Source organism: Antechinus flavipes, chromosome 2 (genome assembly GCF_016432865.1).
Source record: "Antechinus flavipes isolate AdamAnt ecotype Samford, QLD, Australia chromosome 2, AdamAnt_v2, whole genome shotgun sequence".
NCBI classification, from domain to species: domain Eukaryota; kingdom Metazoa; phylum Chordata; class Mammalia; order Dasyuromorphia; family Dasyuridae; genus Antechinus; species Antechinus flavipes.
In genome coordinates, this window is record NC_067399.1 from 493439964 (window position 1) to 493462225 (window position 22262).

Consider the following 22262-nt stretch of genomic DNA (forward strand, 5'->3'; position numbering starts at 1 on the left):
TTTTTTAATGCAAAAAAACAAACAAAAAAGAAAACCCCATGTTATGAATCTGAATAAAGGGGCAGATAGTTGTACCTTAAATAGAAAACTGGAATTACTCAAAAGGGATTACTCCTACCCATGTGCCTCCTACATATGGTAAACTTGAACAGTGACGATATATTACAAACAAGGTTTTATGATAGAGAAGCAGTATGTAAAAGATGTGAACAAAGAAATGCATCAGAAAAAAAGAGAAAACTGGCTGGTTCCAAGGCAAAACAAGAAAAAATGAATTTGATGTATCTAAGATCTTTCTAGATTTATGATACCATGCTCTTATAAACCTTTTATTTGCCCTTAATGTTTTCCTAAATCCTCATATTACCTTATTAATTTATCAATGCCAAGAGAAATGAGGAAGTCCCCCAAAATGCTAAGACATCCTCCTCCCTCACCCATCCTGTCCTAGGAAGATAGACAAGAGTAATAATGGGTTGGCATGGATGTACTATGGTCTGTCTTGTTAGAAAGAACACCTACATTGTTGCCAAGTACAGAATCATGCATATTTTAAAATAAAAAAGAAGCATCACAATAATAGCAGTTGTCCAAATATGGAATAGATAAGGAATGTAAAAGGTTCACAAAGCAGTGAAGGTCTAGGACCACTCATGGGGTTTACTGCAGTGAAGTTTCTTCCTTGGATATGAGTTATAGGATATAGGATAACTCATACCCTAGATTAACGTTGTGGCCCCTCAACTCCTTATTTCTAGGATTCTGTTCTTAGTTTTGCTCTTTGGGACCAAGTAGAACAAAGTCTGATGCCTGTCCTGTATGAGAACCCTTCCTATATTCGAATATAGGTGTCTTCTAAGTCTTCACTTCTCCAATGAATGCCTAGTTCTTGCCTTTGAGGCTCATGAGCTTCCAGCTCCCCCTTCACAATTTTTGGTGCCTCTCCTAACGTATTCCGGTTGGAATGTCTTTCCTAAAATGAACTACTTCAAAGTGAACACAATACTTCAAGATCAAAAAGCCCAACCCCCTACTTCCACCATCATCAAATTTAACAAAAAGGATAACAAATGATTTTTATGAAGCTAGGTAAGGGGACACAGACTGTTTTTAGGAGCTTATAATCTAAGATAGATAGCACTGATAGATACAAAGAATGCTTTCAGTATTTCAATATGCATATTCTAGCCAGAAATGAACCTCAAGGCAGTCCTTGAGGCAGATGTCTATTTCCAAGGTAAGTCATTCTACTATTCCATTAACAAGTGAGTTTCTCTTCTGGGCTGTTAAGAAACTTCATGTTCAATAAAAACAGGGCTAACACCTGGCAACTACCCTGAAGTACTCTCTAACAGTGATGCTGTAAAGGAAACAATTTGAGGAGTTTGACCAAATTCCTCCAAATACACACTTCCTAACTTCTCCCCCCTCAATCAGACACTACTGCAGGTATAGAAATCGCACAGTCTATTAGCTATACATATTTCCATACCTCTCAGAGTTTTCCTCTGCAAAATGAAGTAGCTAGAGGTCCCTTTTAGCTCCAATATTTGGTATTTTTCATTACACACATACTTGTGAAAGAGGTGTCCACAGGGCAGTTTCCTTGCAGACTGCATTGAGTCCCAGCAGATGGCACAATCATCATTATTGACAGCTAGTTCTTCAGGAGTTGCAACTGCAAACCTGTAACAAAAAAAAAAAAAAAAAGAAAAGAAAAGAAAAGAAAAGAAAAGAAAAAATGAATTCAGAACATCATTGTTGCTCTTCTAAAGCACTACAGTAATTCAAAGCACTCAATCAGCATTATTCAATCCTTAACAATATTACAGCTATTAAGAATGACAATTCACATTTATATTATACTTTAGTTTACAAGAACATTGATATGACTTCCCCATAGAAATTGTGTGAAATAAGCAGATCAAGTTCAAATACCCCTATTTTGCAGAAAAGGAAAGCTTAATGAGCTCACAGAGTGAGTTACACTGCCAATAAGTACATAAGCCAAAAATGAGAGAAGGAGCTTCTCAATTCAAGTCAAGGTACTTTCCACTGCACTGTGATTCCCACCCTAAATAAATGAGGAGAAGCTAGAAATCTTTACAAAAATAATCCATGTTCACTTTCTTCTACATCTTACTCAAACTTGAGTAAAAATATATTTATAAATTTAATCTTAGTAAGATTCATATTTATTGTTGGTAACTTTTAGCTTTCTAGCCCAAAACAGGAAATTTGAAGTTCTAAATTTGGAAAAAAAAACAAAACAAAACAGAAACTTTTACACAAAAATAGCTGGGCTACTTTGTGTTCACACAGTTAACTATGCTTACAATGGTCTTCCTTTCATGTCTGCCTAATGAAATTCTACTTATTTTTTAGGACCTAAGTCTTATGCCATCAGAAAACCCTAAGCCAAACACTTATTATTAGACTCATCAACTGATTTAAAAGTTTCTTTTTTATCCTAGAAGCAATAGAGAGACAGTGACAATCTTGGGCAGAGTTGTGACATGGTCTCATCTATGTTTAGAAGTATCTTAGCAGTTGTCTGATGAAAGTAGGCACTTAATAAGTATCTGTTCGTTGTATAGGATTCATACATAGTAATTCATAGTAAGATGTAACTGATAATTTTTTTTTTAAACTTCCTAAATAACTTACTATTATCCACCATCTAACATGGCTGTATTTCAGTGCTGTTAACCTCTTCTCACTTACCTGGCCTCCATATTTCCAACTACACGCAAGTAATTCTTATGGCGACGGATTCGACGTTGAACTTCATGGAACAGATAACGTAGTTGCATAAAGATCACCAAGCTGGCCATGGATAACCAGATGTTGCCAAACAGCTTAAAGAAAGCAGAAAAAAAGGAAATTAAAAATTAACATCCTGAAATTAATAATAGGATTCTGAAAGAAGTTATTGTGTTATGTGGCATATTTCATGGGTCAACATGAAACTGGCACACCATTTAACTCAATGAATTCTAACAAATTTCATAAAGCATTACTACCTTATTTCTATTAGGAATCTTCAAATTATGTCTAAATGTTATATACATTTGATTTCATTCCTAAACAACCAAATTGATTTTCATCTTTATTATTTGCAAATTTAACCAAAGTAAAATTTAAGCAGTTAAGTCAGAAACAGCCCAAAGACTATTAAAATACAATCATAAAAAACTAACATAGAAATTCTTTTCTATATTGTTTCTAACGTTTATACAGTTATACATAATTCTAATATGTTTATACAGTTACTGCTAATTTACAGGAACCAAACATGAGAAATTTTATGTTCAAAAATTACCATATGACTCTAGTCTACAGAGATGATAAAATCTAGGAATAGATTGAAAGACTCAATGAACTAAACATCATACTAATTTATCCCAGCTTATTTCTTTGTATACTATGTATTTAGATAGGGAAGACAATGAAATCATATTTTAACTATTTTATTTTATCAACTCAATACATCTCATTCTGTGTGTTTCATTTTAAAATTTATTAATGAAGTCTTATCCTGAGTTCTGCTAGATGCTTATTCTGGTGTTACATACCAACATGTGAATATGGTGCATAAGGTCCAGAGATAACAAAGTGAGCTCCATAATAAAATCCGTATAATACACATAAGTGCCCTTTCCTTCCCAAGTCCCTTCATGATTGAGATCCCAGAGGTGAATTACATAACTGTTGAGAAGAAATAATATTTAAATTGTCAGGATGCATTTTTATTTAATTTTGAAATTCTGCCTCATTTATATAAATGTTCCATCTTTCACACTAAAGCCATAACTAAAAGGGAGGACAAGTATAGCTTTATCTCCATGGTACCAATGTGGAGGAGGAGGGGGAGGAAGAGGGAAGAAATAGATGGTACATGCTTCATTCTTATGGCAGAGAAGTATTGTGGCCTTTTTTCAAATTGATCTGTGCCTCAGAATCTCCAGATTTCAGAATTTCAATATGCATATTGTAGCCAGGACTAAACCTCAAGGCAGTCCTTGAGGCAGATGTCTATTTCCAAGGTAAGTCATTCCACTACTCCATTAACAAGTGAGTTTCTCTTCTGGGCTGTTAAGAAACTTCATATTCATTAAAACAGGGCTACACCTGGCAACTACCCTGAAGTACTCTCTAACAGTGATGCTGTAAAGGAAACAATTTGAAGATTTTGACCAAATTCACTCACTGGGGAGTTCCTCTCCCAAAGACTGTTGCATTCTCCAACCCTAAACAATACCCTCCCCTCTAACTCTCTAAGCAAAAAGATAGCTAGCTACTAACCGTAAAATCACATGAGCAGTCCTCACTGTCACAAGGAGAGACTGTAAAAAATAAGAAAACACAGTTTTACTTAATAAAACCAAGGAATATTCAGGCCGAACTCATGTTAGCAATCTAATATAAAACAAGATAAAACCAGCTCAATTAACAAGGAGTAGATTTTTTTTTTTAAGTATACCAAGAATAACAGTTCCTTTCTCGTAAAGATCATTCATTAAGTACTAATAATTCTACCACGAAAGAAGCAAGAAACAAATAAATTTAGTTAGCAACCCCTAATGAAGACTGCATATATCTAGTTATTAAAATCAATTAATAAGATAAGTTTTGAATTATCTGTGGATTTAATAATCCATTTTGTGGTTCTTTTTTATCAAAGAAAATAGATTAATGAAAATATTCACTATGAAGACCCTAAAGTCAGGTAAAGAGTTTAGAAAGTAACTTTTAATATCACATTCAAGTAGATATAATTCCTGATATAACAACACCTCAGACCTTCAGCCCAAAGACGAGTATTAATTACAGTTTTGGAAAGTCAGTTCCACCAGATGGCAGTAATGTTATCTATACCAGAAGTAGTTTTCCAAATTCTTGGGAATCCTGGGTGTTTCAAGAAAAAAAAAAAAAAAAAAAACCAGCCCCCTACACCATTTTTGAATGAAGTTTATAGGAAACAATGAATTACACTTTGCTAACATGACCTTATTTAAGGATATTTCAATTATAATAATTGATTATGGCCTTAAAGAAGAGATAAGAAAAGACATTATTTATTCAGTTTCACAAGAGGGCTTCTATTGTACCACCAAAAAAGACAATTAAACACTTTAAATTCAAACCAACTGATATGGGAAGATTCCAAATTAAAAAACAAAAACAATAACTTGTTTTCCTAATTATATTAAATATTCTACTTTCAATTTTATTTACTGTTTATTTGTGCTATGAAAAATTCTACTGAACCAAAAAGTAAACTCTAGCCCCATTCCAACAAATTCCTGATTAATGAAGTCTAAATTAATAACTTTTTTGGTATGACATTGACATTCCTGAGATTTTAGAATGTTTCATTATCATTACTAAAGATGAAATTTTTTTTTTAGTCTTCAAATAACATTTTTGCCTCAGACCTATTGTTTCAACAATGTAGAAATTAACAGTGTGGAAATTACCTGCAACGATGTGACTCAACAAATATACAGTCTGAAAAAAATGGTCTCATTTTTTGTGACACTGAGATTGGTAAGTGATCTCTCCAGGGAGACACAGCTTAGTAATTGTTGTAAAGAGAGCTTCAACCTAGATTCTATGGATGACAGAGTCAAACATCTACCCACATCTCTCTCACTCAAATAACATACCCACATCAAATATAAGGACAAATTAAAAATATAACTTAAAAAACAGTTAGCATAAATCAGAATATAGCAAACCTTGCTCAATGTCGATAAATTATTCCATAAGGTTTTAGTAAATGCTGACTGGCTGTTATTATGGACCCCTCAAGTTATTTTTCTGTGACAGCACAGTATCATGTTCATCCCATACAACATTCTAAAAGGGTCCAATATACAGCTTATGGTTTGGTGGATAGACTTTTTCTTCAAAATTAATGACTATTCTTAACTTTGGTACTCTTAATGGGTCAAGATTTTAAGTATCATTTTCCATTTTTGTAAATACCTGTAAACTCTTGAAAACATATAGAGGAAAATACAAGTAAGCATATGACCAGGGCAAAATCTGACAGTGAAAACCTCACCTCTGCAGCCATGAAGGCCAGTGTGTGCATTCCATGTGTGTAGCCCGTCACACAGCAGACAACAGCTAATCCACAACAGGAGAGCAGCATAGCAATCAGAAGAGTAAGCACTCGGACATGGCTGCTCATTGGTGTAGTAGGAGAAAATGAAAGCTGGAGTAAAATAAAGACAGAGTCAAGTAACTGCTCTCTTATATGCAGAGAGGAAGAACAGAGGACATTTAGCTTCCTGATCAAAACCAGAGTTTTCATCACTGGAGTTTTTGTATGACTGCATGTGATAAGAGCTGCACATAAACAACACTCACCTCCTTGGACCGTGATGACTGGTCCTCTGATATATACACTGACATTATGCATTGGTTAATTTAACCAAATAACAGATAATGAGAAGAACAATAGTGAGTTCTTACATAATTTTGCAAAAACACTTTATCATTCACCTCACTGATGAGATTGGTGCTACTGATCATCTTGACTAAGCAGATTCCAAGATAGCATAAGATTTTATTCTATTTATATATTTGGAATCACTATAAAAAAGTTTGGGAGACTAAGTTGGAAGGCTAGGAACTATTCAAGTACTTGGGAATATGGAAGGATGGTTAATTTAGTTAGAAAAATAAGAAACTTTATATATTTTAGTAAATTACTAAAAGTTTGATAGAGAAGTCTTTCTTGAGGAGCAACTGACCATAATGCAGAAGTGACCAGAACAAGTTAGTTCAGTTATGGAATATTATTGTTCTGTAAGGAATGACCAGCAGCATGAATACAGAGAGGACTGGTGAGACTTATATGAACTGATGCTAAGTGAAATGAGCAGAACCAGGAGATCATTATATACCTCAATAATGATACTGTTTGAGGATGTATTCTGATGGAAGTGGATCTCTTCGAGAAAGAGAGCTAATTCAGTTTCAATTGATCAAGGATGGGCAGAAGCAGCTATACCCAAAGAAAGAACATTGGGAGATAAATATAAACTGCTTGCATTTTTGTTTTTCTTCCCAGATTATTTATACCTTCTGTATTCAATTCTCCCTGTGCAACAAGAAAACTGTTCGGTTCTACACACGTATATTGTATCCAGGATATACTGTAATCTATTCAACATGTAAAGGATTGCTTGCCATCTGGGGGAGGGGGTGGAGGGAGGGAGGGGAAAAATTGCAACAGAAGTGAATGCAAGGGATAATGCTGTAAAAAATACCCTGGCATGAGTTCATAATTATAAATTATGAAATATAATTATAAATTATAAATTATAAAGACAGAAGTTAAGGAAGCTGCTGAGCTTCAAGTTTTCACCCAAGGTGGGGAAAGAGCAGAATTGGGATCTAGACAGAAAATGGCCTTGCCTCACTTTTCCAGGGAGAATAGTGACTGAAAGAGATTGTTTATTTTCTCAGCCCAAGGTTACACTGCACGCTATCAGTAAAAAGCAAGCTATCAAGTTGGGTTAGAAAAGTCAAGATAACCTGAAAGAGGTAAAACACCAAATTCTGGAAGATACTGATTAATGAATAGGTTAGAAGAGAAACGGAAGACTGCATATCTCTACATTTAAATATAATTTGTGTGCAAAGATAAGTTGGCACTAAGTAAAATAGTTTGTGTCCTTGAACTAACTCTACTAAACTCTGTGGGATGGACTAGCCCAGAAGAGAAAGAGGAGAGGATGGAAATTTCAGAGCATAACAGTCTTTCAAGAATCCCTTAATCAATTGAGAAGCAGCACAAAAACCACCTGTGCAAGTGACAATAAGAGTATAAGAGCCTGAGATCTTTCTGTTGAAGGACTAGCACTGTAGGGAAAACAGGGCTGCTGACTCATACACTCTATTTCAAAGCTGCTAAAATCATGTAATTAAGAAAAAGAAAAGCCATTCTGAAAACTTACATATTCAAACCTGTCTTTGCATAGTTGCACCATCAGATGCAGAAACACAAGTCCAGCAAACCAGAGACACCACATTACTACTTCTTCCACTGTCTGGACGTTCAGCACACCAAAAATGAAAATGAACTTGTAGAAGATAAAGTTCCAAAACTTGTCCTTTAGGTGCTAAGAAGAAAAAGTATAATAGAAAAAAGTTCATTAAAGAATCTACCATCATGAGCACCACACATACCAAGAGGTTTCTTTATACCCCAAGTTAGCTGTCATGGGTAAACCTGCATTTAGCTAGTTATATTGCCTTTCAACAAATAACTTCAATATTAACTTCTAAGAAACAGTTGATACGATGATCAATAGTGGAAAAGAAAAAAAGAGAGGGAGGATGGCACAGGCAAAAATGATGTATTGATCCTTTTACTGTAGATTCTGAAATAACCTAGAAAATAGGCACTTATGTAAAAGATGCTGGCTCTGAGTTCTAAACCTGTTTCTCAATGACTTTGGTATATATATGTTATAGTGATAAGGAATGATTATATTGGTCCTCCATCCTAGCTATGACCACAAATTCTTGCCATTTGAAACATGTTAAAAATGCTTATTATGCCATTTCAAAATTTCATCTTTTTATTTTTCTAAAATATTAAATTGCAGATTTATTGTCGATTTGCATTGGCAAATGAAACTTCAAGTCTAGATTTTAAAAAATGTGTATTTTTAAAAATATTTAAAAAAAATTTTTTTGACTGAGGCAATTGGGATTAAGTGACTTGCCCAGGATCATACAACTAGGAAGTATTAAGTGTTCAAGGCCAGATGTGCTTCTGACCTCAGGGCTGGTCCTCTATCCACTGCAACACCTAGCTGCCAGTAATATTTTTGAATTTAAATACAAAATGAGAAAAAAAAAAAAAAACACTACCATGTACACAGCAGACCAACAAATTTCCATTTCAAGAAAACCTATGTAAATGTAATAAATTCTACATATTATTTTCAAAGCTTCTCAGCTTTTCTTTAATTCCTTGTTGGTTTTCTTTTGCTTTTTGCTATGTACTTTTTACTTTTTCCCTCTTCCTCCAATTAAGAAGACTACAATTAAGGGTAGATTAATACAACCTACCATACAAAGATATTCTCTATATGGTTCTTAATAATCTGAAAAACATTTATATTAGTCTTTATTATGTAGAGTTAATACTGAAAAAATATATTTGTCATGCAAAACTGTGGTGTTCTTTTGTATAATATAATGGTGCTCTGGGAGCAGGTTTCTTGGGGAGGTTTTCTGAAGGCAGCCTTAGTTTCAGTTCTAAGTAATAATCACTTCAAATACAGCCAGGAGTTAGAATCCAGTCCTTTATTGTGTCCTTCAAAGTCTTGAGCTTCAGCCCCTAGCTCCCTTTGAATGTCTCCAGCCAGCACAAAAATGGAATATGGAATGAATCTGTCTCTGCCTCCAAGAGTGGGCTTCTGTCTCTCCCAGAGTGCTCTTTGGCCTTGAGAGCTTCTTGCTTATATGCTGTACACTGAGTACACACCAATCATTATATCACTGGGAAACCATTAATTGTTATAGGATTAAATCAATTCTAAACTAGATTTAAACATTGTTTCCTCTTAGTACCTTGTTTCAAGTTCTGGCCCATAACATCTCCTTGTAGAATCAGCTCAATCATACTGAACCATGCTAAATTAGATAATTATTGTCTCTATCAATTCTAATGACTTAACACTATAATTTATTATTTTTTTAATATTTAAAAAAAATTTTAGTTCCAAATTCTCTCCCTCTTTTACACCTCTCCGCCTAGCCGCTGAGAAGGCAAGTAATATATCAAGTATACAAGTGAAATGATGCAAAATATATTTCCATATGAGCCATGCTGTCCCCCCCAAAAAAGTCCTAAAACAATAAACAAAAGGAACATTAAGAAAGTGAAAAAAGTATACTTCAATCTGCACTCAAGAGTTCATTAGTTCTCTCTCAGGAGATAACATTTTTTATCATGGGTTTATTATCTGGAGTTCAACATTGTAATTTAGATGAGTGACTTTTAAAAATGCTTCTTAGACTGTTAAAAATCATATAGAGAATAATTTGAATCATCAGATTCAAATCCAACAAAGAGGTTAAGTAATATTTGGGGAAGAAAGAAAAAAACAGTAGAGTTAGCTGAATCTTTTCATGTATCACCCAAACCAAAAGCATGGGTTCAACATTGCATCTATATAAGTTTCCACATGTATAGCAAACTGCCTAAACCTTCCTAAGTTTCCCCCTTTTTTTTCTGGGTGGAAGAGGTGGGGGGAGGGGTAGCGAATCATACAGCTGGTAGCCTGAAGGCACATTTGAACTCAGATCCTCCTGACTTCAGGGCCCTTGCTTTATCTACTGCACCACCTTTTAAATGTAACTAATCAGAAATTTTCACTGGGAGAAAAATAAATATAAAAACAGCCATTATAATCTACAATAAACTCTGTATTCCACTGGCCCCGCCTGGGAGAACACTGTTTGACATTTTAATCTGCTGTTATTGCTACTGAGTTGTTATTCTATAGAGTTGTTTCAGTCATATCTGACTCTTCATGACCCCATTTTGGAGTTTTTACTGGAAAAAATACTTAAGTGGTTTGCCATTTCCTTCTGCTTAGGTTGTTTTTTTTTTAACAGATGAGGAAACTGGGGCAAACAGGGTGCAGTGATTTGCCCAGGGTCACCCAGTTAGTAAATGTCTGAGGCTGGAGTTGAACATAAAGACAAGTCTTCCTGACTCTAAGCCCAGTGCTATATGCACTCTGGTGCCACCTAGCGCCTGGACTAATTCTCTAATGAAAAGACTTCAGAACAAAAAAATAAGGGCAGTACTGCTTAGAATCCAGGAGCTCATGCTAGTCATAACCCTGTCTCAGTTCTAAAATGGCACTCCCGAAAATGCTCCAAAACCTATCACATTTATCAATGTTGAAGTTCACAGAATCACAGACTCAGAACTAGAAGGGGACCTAAAGGGAAAACATTTAGTCCAAGACCCTCACTATATAACAAGGAAACTGAAGCCCCCCAAAATAAAGTGCCTAAGACCAAAAAGAAAGGACAGGACAGAGTCAGGATTTTATGGTGGTTCAAAAACCAATATTTTGCCCACCACAGCAAGTTGCTTACGCCAGGCCACTTCTATTTATCATTATGGGATTAAGGTTCCAAAGGACCAGGAAAGGGTGGAAATAGAAATCCTTTTGGTGAAAATGTTACATCTTACAAAGCAGTGCCACACCTAAAATTAAACAGCATTTACTAGCTAGTCACCTTATCTGTTTATCTACCCACAGGATCCAGTATTTTTAAAATGGAAGTCTTTTTTTTTTTTTTTTAAGGACTACTCTGAACTCTTTTTTTTTTTTAAGACACAAATTATTCTCTATAAATATTCACTGAATCCCAGAACTGTAAGTGAGAAGAATGATTTTAAAGGGATATATTGCCTATTATATCTGGTAGGAATCATAAGCAGAGATACAAGAGAAAGTTATCTAATGTCTCAAAAAGAAACTGAGGTTCTTAATGTATTTGATACAGAAAATCCCGAGTAATTTCTTTCAGACTCCAAAATGTGACTTGTAAGAATATTCATCATCCTTGCATCTTAAAAAAATCACATACACATACACAATATCTGGTTACTAGACAGCTACCACTACTGCTTTATCTGTGTTGGTTATGCATATAAATCACTTACCTGCCTCTCACTCACTCGAAGAGGACCAAATACAACACATTGGATTAACTTGGCCACCAACATCAAGAAACAGCAAGCAGTATTTACCAAGACCTGTACATAAACCCAAAAGAGGAGCAAATTTTATTTTCTCCTGCTGCAAGGATAAAGATATAAAGCAATATTAAAGACTTCACAAGAAATTCAGCCATGATTTCCAAGGACTTAAAAATCAATTCAATTTAGCTTAACATTTATTAAATCCCTTCTCTATGCATAAGGTACTGTGCACTAAAATATAAAAAACAAAATAAACATTCCTGTCCTCTAAAACCTTACATAACAGGGAAGAATAATCAACATTTATTAATCAACTACTAGATGCCAACACTGTTAACTGATAGTGATACTAAAGGGAAAAATTTCCCATCCTCAAGGAGTTTCCCTTTTGTCAAAGAAAACAACATAGTAAAAATACATACATATATACAAACACACACACACACACACACACGCAATTTCTGTAATCTACTTTTAGAAGGGAAAGCACTAGCAATTGAGGAGCCTTCATGTGAAAGCTACAACTTAAGCTAAATCTTTAAGAGATATGGCATGTATAAAAATAAATGCAGGATAAAAGAATATATAGAAGAGCTTTTAAAATGAACTATAGGGAAAGAAGGGGGAAACACTTTTCTAAGACTAAGGAAGATTTCCTGAGCTGAGTTTAAGTGATGGTGAGAGGATAAGGCAACAATGACAAATGGAGGAAAAGAAACCTAAATATAGATGGGAGTGGTGGGTGATAATCCTACAAAGATGGTATTGTTTTGTCATTTTCAGTCAAGTCTGACTTCATGACCCCTTTGGGGTTTTTTTGGAGAGATTTGCCATTTCTTTCTTCAACTCATCCTACAGATAAGGAAACTGAGGCAAAGAGGATTAAGTAACTTGTCTCGGGGTCACACAGCTAGTAAGTGTCTTGAGGCATATTTGAAACCAGATCTTCCTGCCTCCAGACCTGGCACTACCCACAGTGATACCTAAGAGGCTTACAAAGATACATTTAAGCTACATTGTAAAGAGCCTTAAAAGTCAACCTAAGAAGTTTCTCAGAAAACAAAGGTGAATAACTGATGTTCCCTGGGGAGTAGAGAGAGACAATTAAAGAGGTAATACCTTAACCTGGCAATAGATCACATTCAGTCAACCAGGCACTGTGTGTAAAACTCGGAAAAGACAAAAAAGTGCAAAAATAGCTTTCACCTCAATGAAATTACAACATAATGGGACAAGACAATATAGATACAGAATTGATGAGGGGTCTTTGAGAAGGTAAGAGAGATAAAGGAGTTGAGAATGATCACCAAAGTTGTGAATGTGAATAACTGGCAGGGTGATGGTATCCTTAACAATAAGTAATAGAAAAGCATCATCATAGAATAACATCAGCAGCCTGCTTGACCATGAAGAACCTTCTGGAGTTGGTGAGATTTGCATTTGACAGTATGGAAGGAAGTCAGGAAAATTACAAGGGATAGGGTAGGAGATGGAATATTGCAGGTGTGGGAGACAGCAAGAAAGGAGTCACTGAGATGGGTCAGTCAACAAGCATTTATTAAGCATCTATTATATGCTGGGCCAAATAAGACGAGAGTTTAAATTTGGCCCACAACACTTACTGTGTGACTCTACTCAGGTCACTTAACCTTCCTGTGTCAGTTTCCTCATCTGTAAAATGGAAAAACTCATAGCACCTACCTTCCAGGTTGCTGAAGATTAAATGAGATAATAATCATGACATACTTAGCATAAAGCTTGTGAAATATACACACATATATATGTGTATGTAGGGAAAGAGAGAGAGGAGAAAAGGGAGGGAGGGAAGAAAAGAGAGAGAGAGAAGGGGGGAGGAGAGAGAGATATGTAGAGACAGAGAGGGAGGGGAGGGAGAGAGACAGAGAGAAAGGGACAGAAACAGACAGACACAGAGACAGAGATGGAGAGGAAGCAAGAAAGGGAGGAAAGAGGAGGGGAAGGAAGTAAAGGGAAAGGTGAAGGGGGGAGGCGAGAGAGGGAAAAGAGGGAAATTAATAGGGGAAGGGGGAGGAAGAAGGGGGGAGAAGGAGGAGAAGAAAAAGAGAGAAAATTAGATAATTTCAAAGGAAAGACATTAAAATTAAGGGAAGCCTTCCTAAAGAAGATAAGACTCCAACTGAGACTTGAAGGAAAGCAGAGAAGACTGAGATGAACAGACAATTCCAGGTCTGGGTGACTGCCAATAAAAATGTCAGGAGGTGAGAGTATCATTATATGAGGAACAGTCAAATGTCACTGGATCTAATAATGTATTGGAAGGAAGGGTGTAAAAAGAAAGTGTAAAACTTAGAAAAAGTGGGAGGAACCAGGTTCCGTAGAATTTTAAAAGCCAAGCAGATTTTATAACTCAGAAGCAATATAAAGTTATTGGAATTGATTGAATTGATAAGGGGATGGTAGATCTGTCCTTTAGAAAGATAAAACTGAAAGTTGAGTGGAAAACAGATTGCAATGGGGACATGTGAAGGCAAATCAGTACACAATAGTCCAGGGGTAAGGGAATGAGGGTCTTCTGGACCATCAGGATGATGGCAGTAATCAGAGGAGAGAGGAAGGTTTAAATGAGTGGTGTTTTAAAGGTAAAAATGACAGGACCTGGCAACTGATTGGATATGGTAGGTAAAAGAGAAAAAGGAGTTGAGAATGATCACCAAGATTGTGAATGTAGGAATAACTGGCAGGGTGATGGTATCCTTAACAATAAGTAATAGAAAAGTCAACAAGTGAGGTCTTGGGGAAAAAAACCCCAATTACTTCATTTTTTGACATGTTAAGTTTAAGATGTCTACAGGACATCCAGTTCAAGATATCCAATAGGCAATTGGAGATGTGAAAATTGAAGTCAGGAGAGAGGTTAGGATTAGACAAACAGATCTGAAAATCACCTGCATATACATGGAAGCTGATAAACTCACCAAGTGAAATAGCACAGGGAGAATGGAAAAGGGTCTAGGGCAGATCCTTTGGAGATGCCCAAAATTAGCAGGAGAGATCTGAATATCCAGCAAAGAAAACAGAATACAGTAGGTATATAGCAGATAAGTATGAGAAGAATTAAGACAGTAGTCCCATGAAAACACAGAGAGAAGAAAATATCAAGAAAAAGGGGTGATTCCTGTCATATTGGCTAAGATGACAGGAAAAGATAATGGTGAATGTTGGAGGGGATGTGGGAAAACTTGGAGACTGATACATTGTTGGTGGAACTGTAAACAGATCCAACCATTCTGCAGAGCAATTTGGAACTATGCTCAAAAAGTTATCAAGTTGTGCATCCCCTTTGATCCAGCAGTGTTTTTATTGGGCCTAAATCCCAAAGAGATCTTAAAGGAGGGAAAGGGATCCACATGTGCAAAGATGTCTGTAGCAGCCCTTTTTGTAGTGGCTAGAAACTGGAAACTCAGTGAATGCCCATCAATTGGAAAATGGCTGAATATGGTATATGAATATTATGGAATATTATTATTTTGTAGGAAAACAACCGGCAGGATGATTTCAGAAAGACCTGTAGATACTTACATGAACTGATGCTAAATGAAATGAGCAGAACCAGGAGATCATTATACACTGCAACAAGAAGATTATATGAGGATCAATTCTGATGGACATGGCTTTCTTCAACAATGAGCTGAATCAAACTAGTGCCGTGTGTTCAGTGATAAAAAGAGCCATCTACACCCAGAGAGAAAATTATGGGAACTGAATGTGGACCACAACATAGCATTTTCACTTTTGCTTGCATTTTGTTTTCCTTCTCAGGTTTTTTTTTCTTCTAAATGTGATTCTTCTTGTGCAGCAAAATAACTGTATAAATACGTACACATATATTTTAACAAATTTAACATATATTGGACTACCTGCCATCTTGGGGAGGAGGGAAAAATTTGGAACAGAAAGTTTTGCAAGGATCAATGTTGGAAAAACTATACATGCATATGGGCTTTATAAATAAAAAGCTTTAATAAATGAAGCCATTCTCCAATTGACAAATGGTCAAAGGATATGAACAGACAATTTTCAGATGATGAAATTGAAATATCTCTACTCATATGAAAGACTGTTCCAAATCACTATTGATAAGAGAAATGCAAATTAAGACAACTCTGAGATACCATTACACACCTGTTAGATTGGCTAAGATGACAGGAAAAAATAATGATGAATGTTGGAGGGGATGCGGGAAAACTGGGACAGTGATGCATTGTTGGTGGAGTTGTGAACAAATTCAACTGTTCTGGAGAGCAATTTGGAATTATGTCCAAAAAGTTATCAAACTGTGCATATCCTTTGATCCAGCAATGTTATTACTGGGCTTATATCCCAAAGACATACTAAAGAAAAGAAAGGGACCTGTATGTGCCAAAATGTTTGTAGTAGCCCTTTTTGTAGTGGCTAGAAACTGGAGACTGAATGGATGCCCATCAATTGGAGAATAGTTGGGTAAATTGTGGAATATAAATGTTATGGAATATTATTGTTCTATAAGAAATCAGGATGAATAGAGAGAGGCTTATGTAGAAAAAAAAGACTTATTTATGAACTGATGCTGAGTGAAATGAACAGAACCAGGAGATCATTATACACTTCAACAGCAATACTGTATGAAGATGCATTCTGATGGAAGTGGATAGCTTCAATAAAGAGAAGATTCAATTCAGATCCAATTGAGCAATGATGGACAGAATCAGCTACATCCAGAGAAGGAACACTGGGAAATGAATGTGGACTACTTGCACTTTTGTTTTTCTTTCCAAGTTATTTTTACCTTCTGAATCCAATCCTTCTTGTGCAACAAGAGAACTGTATGGTTCTGCACACATATATTGTACCTAGGATATACTATAACATATTTAACATGTATAAGACTGTTTGCCATCTAGGGGAGGGGGGGAGGGAGGGAAGGGAAAAATAGGAACAGAAGTGAGTGCAAGGGATAATGTTGTAAAAAATTACCCTGGCATGGGTTCTGTCAATAAAATGACATAATTTAAAATAAATAAATAAATAAATAAAACTTTAATAAAAAAGAAAAAGGGATAATTAACACTGTCATACAGTGTTACATAGAAGTAAAAAAGGATGAGAATTGATTAGATTTGACATTTGAAAGACCATTGTTAACTTTGGAAAGAGTAATTTCAGTTGATCAGTAAAGTTGAAAGCCAAACTACAGAGTTAATAAGAGAGGAAAAAGAAAAGGCATAGAGGTTATAATTAAGATGGCTTTTTCATGGAATTTAGTCACAAAAGGAAGAATAGAATGACAGATTATCCTATGGATAAATGAATCAAGTGAAGAATTTTTGAGGTGACATGGGCATTTCTGTAGGCAGAAGGGAAGAATCTAGTAGACAGGAATAAAAAGAGATAAGTGAGAGAATAGGGGAGAGAAAGAAGACAATCTCTTGAAAAAGGATAAAATGAGATTATTTGTACATGTAAAAAAAATTAGCCCAGCAAGGAGAAGGGTCATATCTTTGTGTGAGACAGGGGTATAGAAAGGCACTTTCATAATATAAGTAGATTAGTGCCTACAATGTAGAATACATAGAAGAAAATAGAATGAAAGAAGATAAAAAAGCAGGAAGGGCCCATGTTATGAAGAGATTTAAATGCCAAATAAAGGAGTACTACATATGAGCCTGGAGTTTACAAAGAGTCACGGGGAATTCACTAATCAGGAAGTGATATGATCAGACTTAAATCTGAGAGTAAACACTTTGGCAGCTGAGTGGACAACGGATTGAATTGAGAAGATTTAGGGCAGGAAAACTTGTTTAAAAGGCCACTGTAATAGTTGGGAGTGAAAGGGGGGAAAGTTTGAACTCAAATTGTGGCAAAATGAATGGAGATGAAGAGACACACATGAGAGATTTTTTAAAGTTAGTAACAACAATATTTGGCAATGGACTGAATATGTAGGGTGATAACTGAGATTGTAGGTCCTTAGTAAATGGAAAGATGATGATGCCTTCAACAGTAATAAGGAAGTCTGGGAGGCAATAGGATGAAGGGGAGATAATAATTTCTGTTTTGGAAATGCTGAATTTGAGATACTTAGAGGATTACCAGTTTGAGAAATTCTTAATAGCATTTGTCAATGGAAAACTAGAACTTAGGACAGAGACTACACATGGATATGGAGACCTATAAATTATTGGGGAAATGGGGGAGAGGAAGTGGGAGAGACCTGATTTTGGTGAAGGCTTGAAGATAGACAAGTAAGAATGGAAAAGATTTATGATTTAAATTTAGTCAGATATTCCAAAGGGCTTAGTGGAAGATGTAAACAGGGTTAAGGTGGACAGTTGTGAGAAAATGTTAAGTTGTGGGAATGAAGTTTATATATTGGCCGCCGGGAATTTAGAGTCACTGGGATGTATGGATAATTAAATAGAAAAGAGGCATAAATTAAAAGGTATTAAGACTAGTTTGAATATTGTTATAATATATAATAATAATAATATAATAAACCAAGTATTGTTGGTGGAATTGTGAAATGATCCAATCATTCTGGAGAACAATTTGGAATTATGCCCAAAGGGCTATAAAACTGTGCATACTTTTTGGTCCATCAGTGCCACTACTGGGTCTGTATCCTAAAGAGATCATAAAAGAGGGAAAAGGACCTACATTTGCAAAAATATTTATAACAACTCTTTTTCTAGTGGCAAGGAATTGGAAATTGAATGGATGCCCCTCAAATGGCTGAATATGTGATGGTTTATGAATGTAATGGAATATGTAATGGAATAGAATACTATTCTATAAGAAATGATGAACAGGATGATTTCAGAAGAGCTTGGAAAGACTTATATGAACTGATACTAAGTGAAGTGAGCAGAGCCAGAAGAATATTGTACACAGTAACAATAAAATTATATAATGATCAACTAACATAGACTTAGCTCTTCTCAGCAATGTGATAATCCAAGATAATTCAAAAATAAAACTTGGGATGGAAAATGCCATCCATATCTGGAGAGAGAACTATGAAGACTGAATGTGGATCAAAGGATAGTATTCCCCCACCCCTTTTTTTGTATGTTTGCTTTTTCTTTCTTGTGGTTTTTCCCTTTTGATCTTATTTTTCTTGCATAACATGACAAATATGCAAATATATTTTAAAAGATTTTACATAACCTATTTTATTTATATAACCATTTTTATAATCTATACAGATTGCTTGCTATCTTGGGAAAAGGGGAGTAAAGGAGTAAGGGGGAAAACTTGGAACACAAAATCAGACAGAAATGAATGTTGAAGACTATGTTTACATGTATTTGGAAAAACAAAATATTGAGGAAAAAGAAAAAAGAAAGCAAGTTCTATGGCATGTACTATTATTATAGTCAGTTCGTCTTCAGTGTTCCAAAACATTTCTAATACAATAGGCAATGATATAGGATACAGGTCTCCAGAGTCAACCACTTGATCCTCTCAGTGTTCTAATGGTAACCCTAAGAGGCTGGGGAGGACAGTATTACTAGTACCATATAACTCATGAACCCCAATAGGTGTGTTTCCTGAAATGATTGTGCATTGATTTTAATTAGTAAGATTTAGTAGATTTTATAAAAGTGGTATTTACTAAGGTAGAATAGTTGTTAACAAAACATCTTCCTAAAAGTTTGGGACAGATTATCCCACCAATACATAGAGAACCCAGGAGAATTAGGGGAGCAAGCTTAGAAAACACAAAATTCCTTGTTAAAATTTTTTTTTTCTCCTTAGTAGGATACTCAAGAAATCCCCTTTAGGTACCAGGTAGCTTCTTTGCAAGACTCTTTGTAGAGCCATCTAGTATTGGCTCTAGTATGCTTGACTCTAGTATATCTATGTAAAAATGAGAAGTCCAAAATCCTGCAGACTTTGCAAAATTCAAAAAGGTCCTCTTCTAGCCACAGGAAGGGAAGGAAGGAAAGGAGACCAAGGATGAAGCTGAAGGGTTCTCTCCCCTGAGCAATTCCTTCTCAGGGGGTTCTTCTCAGGGGGTTTGCTCCTCTCTTAAGCTCACTAGAATTTGAATCTGGGTATTACATAGATCTATCTGGCAGGGTTTGATTAAGATTTCTTAGTCAATCCTTTCGAATTACTCCAGATCTTCTAAGGACTTCTTGCACCTAATTTCAAAGTCTTAGATTGACCCTTTGATTGAAACTTGTTCTTAGTTCACATTGATTTATCAAGGCTCACTTCTACAACCCATCTTTACACTGAAGAAAAAGGGTATAATCAAAATAAATGTGTGGTTTAGAAAGAAGATGGTTCACAGAAGGTAAAGTCTAGCTTCTCTAAATCTTCTGTCAGAAAGTCACATCATTCATGAGTCTGTCCATAATTACAAAGTGGTGCTATAAGCAATAAGTAGGTTATATTCTAAAAGAGATAAAAAGATGATTGTTTAGAAACTTAATGTATATTTTCCTGGATAAAGTTGTGATGTTCTGGAATGACCGCTAAATTAGGAGAGAAAAAAACCTACAGTTTGAATTCTAGCTTCTCTACTTTATTATTTGTACAACTTAGGACAAAAGATTTCTCCTCATTGGCCTCCCGTATTTTTCTTTTTTAAAGTAACAGGATTGGACTAGATAGTCTCTAAGATTATTTTTATTCTAACCCTGTAAGTTGAAACAAAAAAAGTTTTAGTGATAAAAATGTCTACTGTTCACTCATTTTTCATAACCCCACTTACAGGATTTTTTTTGGCAAAGACACTGGATTTCCTCCTCTGGCTCATGTTACAGATGAGGAACTGAGGCAAACAAGGTTAAATTACTAGGGTCACACTGCTCCTAAGTACCTGAGGCTAAATTTGAACTCAGGAGGAAAAGTCTTCTGGACTCCCAGGCCAGCCACTCTTTCCCTGAGATGCTTAGCTGCACCTATAAACATTTTATTAACCAGAAAAATCCAAATATTTGAAACCATGTCCCCCAAATATATCTCAAGTGAAGAATAATGGACTACGGTAGTCTCACCTTTGACCACCTGGACCAGACTGTAAGAAACTGAGTCATTTTAATCAAAATAAATATCACCATCAAAAATCCACAGTTCTAAATATCTAGCTAAACTATAACAAATGTCTAATATAACAGAATTCTTTAAAAAGGAATCATCTCTTCTTTAGAGAACAATCAAAGCACAGATGTTATACAGCATATACCAGACCACAAATCATGATTATAAATAAAATCTTGGCAGAAACTTTAAAGATCCTCCTATCTAAAAGTGCAATACTAGACTGACATACATTTTGGACTGCAAAAAACAGAAAATGGATGGTATTCAATGCTGCACATGAATTGGTTAAATAAAATTGAAAACATCTTGCCAGCAGGTAGTCATGAGTAAGCCTCTACCAACTCGTAAGTCTCAACTGACTTAAAAGGAAAGCACCTTAATGTTCTATCATTCTACAGATTTTTTTTTTTAAAAAAAGCTTTATAGATTGATGATATTAGAAAAGGAATACTCATGAAAGTTTTTATGATACTTCATTTCTAGGTACTTCCTCACACCCACCCAAACTTTATCTTTTAACAAAGAAACAAACAAGTAAGCAAAAGCAACATTTAGAGGGACAATATCTAAAAGTCCATGCAGTTCTCTGTTCCTGTTGTCCTCTATCTTTCAGTCATTAGGAAGAAGTGTGACTCTGTTCTCCAGATTCACTAGATTTTCAATTACTCAAGCTTGATTTTAGTATGTCACTTTGATAGGAGCATAGATTTAAAGGAAAAAAGATTTTTGAAGCCATGGAGTCCAACCCACTTATTTTAGAGATGCGGAAACTGGGCAGAGAGGTTAAATAGCCTGCCCAATCACATAGCTAGTAAGTATTTGAAGCAAGATTCAAATTCTTCACATTTCAAGTCTAGCACTCCACTACGTCACCAAACTGCCCATGCACAGCCACAATCACAAAAACAAAAACTTCAAAGGTGACAAATCAGTATGAAAGGAGAAAAGGGAGAAGTAGGGACCAGGGAAAGACTATCTCAGGTAGGTTCTTTACCCATGCTCCCTCATTTACATTTATATAGTCACTGTGGATATTGTTATCCTGGTTCTATTAATTTAATTCTGCAAGTTCCTACAAATTTTCCCATGTTTTTCTTAACTTCACAGTTATCATTTTTGATTGCATAATAAAATTCCTTCAAACTGCAAGGGCAACCACTTGGCTTCCAATTCTTGGCTTATCACAGAATATTCTGGTGTATGTGTTTTTTCTTTGTTTTATTTGGAGGAAAATATCCAGTAGGGAATTGTTGGGTCAAAAAGTATGAACAGATTAATCACTTTTCTTGCAAAGTTCTTAGCACGGTGTGTAACATATAGTTAAACTCTTATTAAATGGTTATTGACTTAATAATTCAAAACTTTTTCGAGAATAGCTGGAAGAATTCACATTTCCAATGGCTGATTTATGTGTTTGTCTTCCACCATTTCAGTTTTG

At 35.4% G+C, this 22262-nt stretch overlaps 1 protein-coding gene across 3 annotated transcripts in view; it reads right to left on the reverse strand.

The window, feature by feature from the left end:
* Positions 1 to 22262, reverse strand: part of AMFR (autocrine motility factor receptor) — a 63347-nt gene that overhangs the window by 27386 nt on the left and 13699 nt on the right. For all 3 annotated transcript variants that reach the window (XM_051979873.1, XM_051979872.1, XM_051979871.1), the window contains exons 2-8: positions 11717 to 11809; positions 7974 to 8138; positions 6071 to 6223; positions 4306 to 4346; positions 3576 to 3708; positions 2725 to 2858; positions 1576 to 1686 (exon numbers count right to left, since the gene is read on the reverse strand). In XM_051979873.1, the coding sequence (XP_051835833.1) occupies positions 1576 to 1686; positions 2725 to 2858; positions 3576 to 3708; positions 4306 to 4346; positions 6071 to 6223; positions 7974 to 8138; positions 11717 to 11809 (830 nt within the window). The remainder of the gene's footprint in view (positions 1 to 1575; positions 1687 to 2724; positions 2859 to 3575; positions 3709 to 4305; positions 4347 to 6070; positions 6224 to 7973; positions 8139 to 11716; positions 11810 to 22262) is intronic.